Source organism: Aquarana catesbeiana, linkage group LG08 (assembly GCF_042186555.1).
Source record: "Aquarana catesbeiana isolate 2022-GZ linkage group LG08, ASM4218655v1, whole genome shotgun sequence".
Classification (NCBI taxonomy): domain Eukaryota; kingdom Metazoa; phylum Chordata; class Amphibia; order Anura; family Ranidae; genus Aquarana; species Aquarana catesbeiana.
The window spans coordinates 204,760,387-204,770,666 of record NC_133331.1 but is presented as its reverse complement, the minus strand read 5'-3'; the positions used below and the strand labels follow the sequence as shown (position 1 = coordinate 204,770,666).

The 10,280-nt window shown below is 41.2% G+C and overlaps 1 protein-coding gene across 1 annotated transcript in view; it reads right to left on the bottom strand.

The window, feature by feature from the left end:
- Nucleotides 1-7,427: 7,427 nt before the first annotated feature.
- PLAC9 (placenta associated 9) overlaps nucleotides 7,428-10,280 on the bottom strand; it is an 82,859-nt gene continuing 80,006 nt past the window's right edge. The window contains exon 4 of the mRNA XM_073596841.1: nucleotides 7,428-7,570. Within this exon, the coding sequence (XP_073452942.1) occupies nucleotides 7,560-7,570 (11 nt within the window). The 3' untranslated portion in view covers nucleotides 7,428-7,559. The remainder of the gene's footprint in view (nucleotides 7,571-10,280) is intronic.

The window sequence follows — 10,280 nt, the reverse complement described above, 5'->3', positions numbered from 1 at the left end:
GGGTAGCCAGTATACAGTGAGGGAAAAAAGTATTTGATCCCCTGCTGATTTTGTATGTTTGCCCACTGACAAAGAAACGATCAGTCTATAATTTTAATGGTAGATTCTTTTTAACTGTGAGAGACAGAATAACAACAAAAAAGTTATAAATTGATTTGCATTTTATTGAGTAAAATAAGTATTTGACCCCTTCGCAAAACATGACTTAGTACTTGGTGGCAAAACCCTTGTTGGCAATCACAGAGGTCAGACGTTTCTTGTAGTTGGCCACCAGGTTTGCACACATCTCAGGAGGGATTTTGTCCCACTCCTCTTTGTAGATCCTCTCCAAGTCATTAGGGTTTCGAGGCTAACATTTGGTAACTCGAACCTTCAGCTCCCTCCACATATTTTCTATGGGATTAAAGTCTGGAGACTGGCTAGGCCACTCCAGGACCTTAATGTGCTTCTTCTTAATCCACTTCTTTGTTGCCTTGGTATTTGCTAAGAGGCATGGTGAATATTTTGCAGCTCCATTTGTTTTGGAAATTAAAGAAAGAGAAGGAATTTTTTTTTCTTTTTTACATTTTTAAAACTTTGTGACAAAAAGCAAGATCTGCAAAATACTCAGCATGCTTCTCATCAAATATCTTGGGGTGTCTGCTTTACAAAATGTGGTCATTGGGGTCATTTGGGGGGGTTTGTGCTATCTGGGCATTTCATGGCCTCCGAAACTGTGATAGGTAGTGAGGAGTGAAATCAAAAATTTACGCCCTTAGAAAGCCTGAAGGTGGTGCTTGGTTTTCGGGGTCCTATACGTGATTAGACAAAAAACTCCCACACACGTTGTATCACTGTACTCAGGAGAAGCAGCAGAATCTATTTTGGGGTGTAATTTCACATATTCCCATGGCATGTTTGGGGAATATATCATTTAGTGACAACTTTGTGAAAAAAAAAAAAATTATTGTAATTTTCCCAAAACTTGTGGCAAAATATAAAATAGTCCATGGACTCAACATGCCTATCAGCAAATAGCTTGGGGTGTCTACTTTCCAAAAATAGGTAATTTGGGGGGGGGGGGTTGAACTGTCCTGGTATTTTATGCAAAACATTAGAAGCTTATGTCACACATCACCCACTCTTCTAACCACTTGAAGACAAAACCCTTCCTGACACTTTTTGTTTACATGAAACTTTTTTTTTATGCTAGAAAATTACTTTGAACCTCTAAACATTATCTATTTTTTTAAAGCAAAGGCCCAGCAGATTAAAATGGTGGGTGTTGCAATTTTTTTTCACATTGTATTTGTGCGGCCATTTTTCAAACACATTTTTTTTGGAAAAAAAACACTTTTTTGAATTTTAATGCACTAAAACACACTATAGTGCCCAAATGTTTGGTAAAATATATCTTATCCCGAGTACATAGATACCAAACACGACATGCTATAAAGGTGCGCACAACCGTGCAGCGGTGACAAACTACACACATTTTTAAAAGCCTTTACAGGTTACCATTTTAGATTTACAGAGGAGGTCTAATGTTAGAATTATGGCCCTTGATCTGACGTTCGCGGTGATACCTCACATGCATGGTGCAATTGCTGTTTACATATGACACGAGACCGACAATTACGTCCGCCTTTGCGTGTGAGCACGGGGGGCAGGGGTGCTTTTTTTTTTTTTTTTTTAATTTCATTATTATTTATTTTGCCTTTTTATTTTATTTTTACACTGTTCTTTTCATTTTTATTATTTTTTATCATTTTTATTGTTATCACAGGGAATGTAAATATCCCCTTAGATAATAATAGGTAGTGACAGGTACTCTTTTTTAAAAAAAAAAAATGGGGTCTATTAGATATTACGTCCAAGATCAGTGTGATAAGATGCTTTCCCAATTACCCAATGGCGCTGTTTATTTCCGGTGAAACCAAAGTCATGAAATGCTCGTATGATTCCGGTTTCTTAGGCCATAGAGATGATTGGACATGTTCTGGTCTTCGATCAGCTCTATTGTCAGCTGGCAAAACCAACGGCTACATTCTCAGGTTCCCCAGTGGGACAGGAGAGCCCGAGAAAATCATGGAAGACGGCGGGTGGGGGGGGATGTTCCCTCCCACTACTTGTAAAAGCAGTCTAGTGGCTAATTAGCCACTAGGATTGCTTTTACATGAAAGCCGACCGCTGGCTGAAAAGAACAATACCAAGATAATACCTAAACCTGCAGGCATCACTCTGGTATAACCACTTAAAGTCCAACAACATACCAGTACTTGGCTGGTCCTTGTTGGTTATATATTGTAAAGTTTTTTTTTTTCTTGCAGCCTGTGGGCTAAACATAAAAAGAGATTGATCAGTGGGTATGCCCACCATTAGAATACTACCCTGAATCCACCCACTTCTAATGATGGGCATACATACACCATTTTTTTTTTTAACTGTGGTGGTGAAATCACCTCCTAAAGCGCTCGAGTCGCTGATTTACGTATTGTGAGAGCAAGCACTGTTGCTGTCAAGATAAATAAATCAGTGCTGCAGACGAATGGCGCACCTAAAAAGAAAATAATGGTTAACAATAAAACACAGTAAACAGTAAAGTATAAAAGTATTCCATAACTGAAAAGCAAACATGATAAAACATAGTAACAATAAAACATTGCAGTTATAAAAAAACAGTAAAACAGAGCAGAACAATAGTGAAAGAATAGAGAAAGAAGAACAAGAAAACGACAACTATTTTTGGCTTTTTTATTTTATATATTTTTTTTTTAAACTTTTTTTTTATTACACTTTTATTTGTAACTGTAACAGTTCCAGGTTCGGGTCTCTCAAAATGCGATGGCAACTTTGGAGACCCTGTGAAAGTGTGTCCTATGACTGTGCAGTGCTGTACTCTATGCTAATACTACACTAGTGTGTGGTAGCGTTCGAAACATTCACCGATGCAAAGACCAGGTTGATTAGGACAGGATGGACAATAATAGCGGGTGTCACGCCTATATCCGCGTTTTCTACAGACACAACATCTTCTTTGGGGTGATCGTTGGGTAGGGGTACCAGGGAGGACATACGGAAAGTACCTCTCATGCAGCCGGCTCACTGCATTTGCGCTGGGAAGTTGGACCACAGCACCGTCTGGAAACAGAAGGGCTGTGATGATCTCTTCCTGGAATTTAAGGAAGGATGACGCCTTGTATATTACATAAGCGTTCAGCAGAGTCAATTGGAATAAGTGTCTGTATACTTGGCCTGGGGACAGTGTCCTCCATTCGAGGACTGTCCCCGAAAACCGGGGATGTCTGGTCACCCTAATTTAGATAGCAAAATGATTATCTCTGGTTGTGTTTCAAGACCTCCACCACATAATCATTGAAGATATGTCATACTTCTTGGACCAGCAACAGAAAATGACCAGCACAAATTATGGGAGAACCTACCATTAAAGCAGAAATCTCTCCAACTTTTTTGTAGTGTATGAGATCTTTGTATGATTGATTTCCAAGCCCACATTGGAAAATGGTCGGTCATAGACCTGAAATGTTGCATTAATGTTCAAACTGTTCCTGCTGTAACAGTGTACACTGCTATACTTTCTTTTTTTTTCTTATAAAATGCTTCTTCCAACCAGTGATGTTGCTCTTGTGACGGCTGAATTTGAAGCATTATAGTGCTACAAATGGACCTCTTGTGTCGGCCATTTTATGTTGCTGTTGGATCTAATCTCTGGGACCCTAAGGGGTGACCACAGCATAGGGAATTTTATAGTGAAAATAAAGCCACCCTAGTCAGTGCTATAGAACCTTTGATGTCTGTACCATTACAGTAGTTACCTCACCACTTAGATCCCCGTTGCTGCGCCTACAGCCAGCAAATGAAAGTGCTGTGTATTGTGAGCAATTGGTTATTAAATGGCATGCCTTCTGCTCCCTTGTGACAGTGCTGGGCTACTTAAGCCTATACCCAGACATACTGGCATTTTGTAAATTAAGGCGGAATGAGAGCAGTAAGGTAAGTATAAGCATCAGAGAGTACTTGGCTCAGGATTAGGGCGATGGGTGAGGGTATTTTTCTTTTTTGACACATTTATTTTAATTGAGAGGCATGTGATCTTTTAGCTTATTGGACTTTTTAGTGGAAACAACATACTAGACCTCAGCAATCCAATTTTGAACAATGATGAGCATTTATCACTATTATATAGTAGAAAATATATTACAGGTATAAAACTAATCAATTTCTTTTGTTTATTTTAGTGCCTTATGAATACCAGTGAACGTACACCAGAGAGCTGGAGAAGAGCATCTGCCGGGAAATGTCTGGGGATCAGGGAGAGGGGAATGATTGCAGTGGGTAAGTGGCTTGACCTAGTTCTACACATTGCCACTTGACATCCTGAAAACTCTGCAGAGCAGTGGAATGCCAGTCAAGCTTAGCTTGTGGCCATATGTCTGGAATTTGTGTCTCTATCACTACATTGTCCTGTGTGCACCTTTTATACAATTCTTATTATAGACTGTTACCTTCTGTATAATATCATCATTATATTGTGCGCTCTGGTTAATTCTATTGGTGCTGTTGCTGATTTCTTTGCAGCTTTTGTTCATGCTAATGTGGATTGTTTCTCCTTTTTCCGTAATTGTTTATAAGCTTCCTGAAGATATCTGGTAATTCTGAGCTCACTCACGTCACTTTGGATTTTGCAGTGTTGTAGTCAGTGGCGGCTGGTGACGTTTTAGGATGGGGGGGCGCCAGACCTGTCCCTCCTTTTTGACCCCTTATAGCATCCATCTACTCCATCCCCTGTATTCCTCTTGCTTCCACCCATAGTGTCAGGAGTGTACAGCTCAGCATCACAGGACAGGGTATACAGCCCCAGAATCGTAGGACAGAGTATACAGCCCCAGCACCAGAGGACAGAGTATACAGCCCCAGCACCACAGGTCAGAGTATACAGCCCCAGCACCACAGGACAGAGTATACAGCCCCAGAATCACAGGACAGAGTATAGAGCCCAGCATCACAGGACAGAGTATACAGCCCCAGCACCACAGGACAGAGTATACAGCCCCAGCATCACAGGACAGAGTATACAGCCCCAGCATCACAGGACAGAGTATACAGCCCCAGCACCACAGGACAGAGTATACAGCCCAGACTCACAGCAGAGTATACAGCCCCAGAATCACAGCAGAGTATACAGCCCAGACTCACAGCAGAGTATACAGCCCAGACTCACAGCAGAGTATACAGCCCAGAATCACAGCAGAGTATACAGTCCAGAATCACAGCAGAGTATACAGCCCCAGACTCACAGCAGAGTGTACAGCCCAGACTCACAGCAGAGTGTACAGCCCAGACTCACAGCAGAGTATACAGCCCAGAATCACAGCAGAGTATAAAGCCCAGAATCATAGCAGAGTATAAAGCCCAGAATCCCAGCATACTGATCATCACTGTTAACATCATCAATGAATATCACATAGCTGGATCACAGTGTGTCCCCTCCATGAGGTTATATCTATACAGGCTCTGATGTGAGAGCCCAATGACCTGTACAACTTAGACAGGACTGTACTCACCACCCGCACTGTCTGCCCGGACATCTCCTAAACAGAAGACTTGTCTGCTGTTGCTGGGCTGAGGAGTCAGTTGCTGGGACAAGGACTTGGGGGGAGTCCTGAGTCTGGACTGTCCAGCACCCTGTTCCCCTTCTTCTTCATGTCCAGCATCTCAGGGACATCCTACAAGGCTAGCCTGCCAACCATAGCTGCCCGTGCTCCTGGCTGGGATGGAAGTGTCAGTGTAGAGAGGAGGGATGGCTGTGTACTGTCTTACCAATTTGTGAATAAAAACCTCTGCTCAGGCCGTGCGTTCCACGGAGCTGCTGACGTCACTTCCGGTTTATCACTGGCACAGGGAAATCGGAAGTGACGTCACAACTCGGAGGGAAAGCAGCACCCATGTCCTAGGGCAGTGCCAATCAAAAACAAAGCACCCGTAGTAATACTATGGGGCAGAAGTATTCCGTCACATTGCATTGCGCCACAAGGCAGGTCAAGACCCTGCAAATGAAGCGTCTCATCTGCAATCACGTGATTGCATAGATGTCACGCTTCCCTTAGTTAACTGTGCACAGTGCACTTAAAGGACCTTTTTTATTTTTTTAAATTTTTTTTAAAGTGCCTTTTTTTTTGTGACTGCCTGGGGGGCGGTGCCCGTGCGCCCCCTATGGACAGGCAGCCACTGCCTGCTGTCCAAACTGTTACAGTGGGAGATCCCTGCTCTGTGTGATCCAGCCGGCTCTCCTCTTCCTCTCCTCTCCACTGCCTGCTGTCCAAGCTGTTACAGTGGGAGATCCCTGCTCTGTGTGATCCAGCCGGCTCTCCTCTTCCTCTCCTCTCTTTTCCCCACAGTTTCCTGCCTGGGGGGAAAACGACTCCTGTTCAACCCTGCCCGTTCCCCTCCCCCCCTCCTCCAAGGCAGCCCCACACTCGCCCTCAGGTTATTTCCACTCTTTCCACTCACCAAATGCTAGCAGACATTTTTAGGGCTGACCTATAAGTCCTATAATAAATACAAATAAGTCCTATTTGTAAAATAGGAGGATATAGTGGGCCATGTAAATGGAGAGAAGTTGCCAGATTCTAGGATAGGTTAGGTAATGAATGCAAATTTCTGCTCCATCTTCAGGAATAACTATCCCTGTGCTCTGATGATCAGAGTGGCAGCAACTAAATTGTATGGACAAGAATAGAGAGCTGTTTAGTCCCAGAATGCTTTAGGCCTAGAAATCTACAAAGCCTGAGTGGAAGATGTATTCTTGTCACCAAAATCCTTTTTAAGTCACCATGTAATGCTTTTTTTTTTATCTTATTATAATAGCAATTTCTGTACACACTGCACCTCTTTAGTTACAATAGGATTGATATGTTTTCAGACAAACCTGTAATAATAGCTATAAAGAAGTGGCTACATTTTTTTATTAAATATGTGTTTTATACTAGTTTCTAACATAGCAATCCATTATTTGTATGTTTTACATTGTTTGCTCACATGTTAATGCCCATGTCCTGTTGTAGATAATCTGTTAAAAATATTTTATTTTGTGTTCCAGAAAAAAAAAATACTGCGATGTGCCTATATTGTGCTGGAAATGTTGTATTCATTTTACCTGTTAATATGATGTAAAATTAAATCAGTTTTCAGTCTAAGGCCGAGGCTATTTATTCATCTTGTGCCAAGTGCAGCCTATGTACCATTCCTTCCTAGGCAGTATCTTGTGAAATGAGAAGCACAAAACCAGATGCACATTTAACATTTTTTATAAAACAAAAAAGTTCTTGGGAACTCCTCTCTGTTTATGTTCATTATTAATTGTAAATCATCAAACTATATAAAGTGATGTAAATTATAAAAAAAAAAAAAAAAATCGGTGAACATAATTTCTTGCAAAACACCAGAACACAGGCTCTTGGTTTATTAAAATATACTTTTATGTATCACAAAGTGCACATTAAAGAAAAGCTGTATTGATAAAATGTTGGCTTCTCAAGGGTAGTAGGTTGGGATAATCTTCATCTAGAGTCTGCAAGACAAAAAGATCTGATAAATAATAGCACAATGTATAGCTTATGTTTACCTTATATTCTGGACACTAAATGGTGCATTCTTTGAGGATATAACTGGGAAGGCGAAGGTGGGGGTCTGCCAGTTTTTTGCCAATTTAGTTTTGGGTCCCCCCCCCCCTCTGTAATGTTTACCATTGAAATGTATTTTCATTGATTTCAATGACAAAATTCCAGATGTTTCCACTGTTAAAAGCACATAACTTTTTTTTCTTTTTCCCGTACATTCGCTTTAATACATGTATATGGCACATACTGTTCACATCGTGAAATGAACTCTATATAACATCCTATGGACCTTTTGTCTGTCATTAAACACAAGTGTCAATTATAATGGCTGTAACAAACTATAGTGTACCCTGTTTTAGGTAGTTGTAATCCATATACAGTGAGCTGGTACCTCAAGGCACAGAACCTCTACTACCTGGGGTGTGACACCAGACATTCAGACTCTCAACTCAGGTCTTATTTAGGCTAGGAGAATGGACTGTGACAGAATGAATACTTTTTATGATTTGTGTTTATTTCTTTTAATGCGTTTCAGTTTATTACAGTAAATAGGGATTTGCATGAGCTATATAGTAGACACGAAAGATGTAAAAATGCTGCTATTTTTATGCCCCAATTTTATCAGTTGCTTAGCCACTGCGGTATCATATGTGTATATATTTGAAATGCCTGCCATATTGTGTGTATGTATATATTAAATACACACACAGCCAGTCACACATTTTAAAACACCTCCATTATAACTAGCTTCCGGTTTAACATCTCGATGTACTCTGTATTCTAAATTTTGTTCTGTGCTTGTATTTTATTCTAACTGTTTGAGCTCAAAGTAACTACCGTTAGCTCTGACTAAGCACTGTTGAGAGTGTGAAACGCGTCAATATTTTATCCTGTACCCTGCTGTGGTTTTTACTTTTGCACAATAAAGGCATTTTTATTGGAGTGCGGCTGTCCAGACCTACCCTCTTCTAATAACTACCGTTTGCAGATATAAGAGCTGAGCACACTTATAAGGTTACATAGTAGGAGAGGTTGAAAAAAGACACAAGTCCATCAAGTCCAACCTATGTGTGTAATTACAGGTCGGTATTACATTGTATATCCCTGTATGTTGTGGTCGTTCAGGTGCTTAGCTAATATATTTTTTTAAACTTTCGATGCGCCCCGCTGAGACCACCGCCTGTGGAAAGGAATTCCACATCCTTGCCATTCTTACAGTGAAGAACCCTCTACGTAGTTTAAGGTTAAACTTCTTTTCTCATTGGTTCATTGACAGACACAGCCTTCTTTATTCAGAACCATAGGGTTATATATCGCCCCCTACAGGAGTAGGACACTAGGCAGAAAAAAGACTTGGCTACGCCCATGGGCAGTCCTAGTTGATATACACCCCCAACCCCCTTTTCTCTATAGGCCTTCAGTTTTTATCTGCCTAGTCGGGAGTAAGGACCTAGTTCCCTGCTGGGATCTCTAGTCCTGGCAATTTTTATTTTTGTTTGTTTTTTTTTCCGCATTTTTCCGGTGAGATCTACAATCACCTGCTGGGCTGGGAGACGGGCTAGACATTCGATCCAGTGGTCACCCCAGTCTGGCCAGCGAGCGCGTGCAGACCGCAGCTACACGCTAGGTCGGCCGCGACATAGCCCGCTGTTTCTACTTAAAAAATTTCTTGGGATTCTTTTTGCTCTCCTCCGCTATATGTCTTTTGTGTTCTATCTTAGCTGCCCTAATTGCACCCTTACATTTCTTTTTGCATTCTTTATAAAGTTTGAATGCTGGTGATGATCCCTCAACCTTGTATTTTTTTAAGGCGTTCTCTTTTGCTTTTATATGCATTTTTACATTGGTGTTAAGTCAGGACTTTTGTTCGCTTTTTTAAATTTATTACCCAATGTGATGCACTGGCTTCACTTCACTGTATGCACTTATTTAATATGCTCTTAAAGCGAACCCATCTCTCCTCTGTGTTCTTTGTTCCTAAGATTTTATCCCAATTTTTATCTTCTAGCAAGGTTCGTAGTTTAGTGAAGTTGGCTCTTTTGAAATTCAGTGTCTTTGTATTCCCATAATGTTTCCTATTTGTGTGATTTCTACTGAAGCCAATTGACCTGTGAACTCTGTTTCCTAAATTGCCCCGTAATTCCACATCTGTGATCAGGTCTGTATTGTTGGTAATCAGTAGATCTGGTAACTCTTTATTTCTAGTTGGTGCATCTACCATCTGACCCATGAAATTGTTCTGCAAGACATTTAGGAACTGGCGAGCCTTAGATGAATGCTTGGTACCCTCCGCCCAGTCTGTGTCTGGATAATTAAAATCCCCCATTATGATAACACTTCCCATCCTTGCTGCTAAGCCACATTGTGATAGAAGGTCTGCACCCCCCTCCTCCCTCAGGTTGGGGGCCTATAGCATACACCCAGTATTATTTTCCCCTTAGCTTCATCCCTTTGGGGCTCTACCCACAAGGAGTCCACCTCCACCCTAGCTCCCTTAGTGATGTCATCTCTCACATTCACTTGTACATTATTCTTGATATACAGGCATACCCCTCCCCCTTTTTTACTCTCTCTATCCCTGCGATAAAGGGTATATCCTTGAATGGTTGCCAGACAATTATGAGAGCTGTTGAACCAGGTCTCTGAAATTCCCACAAAATC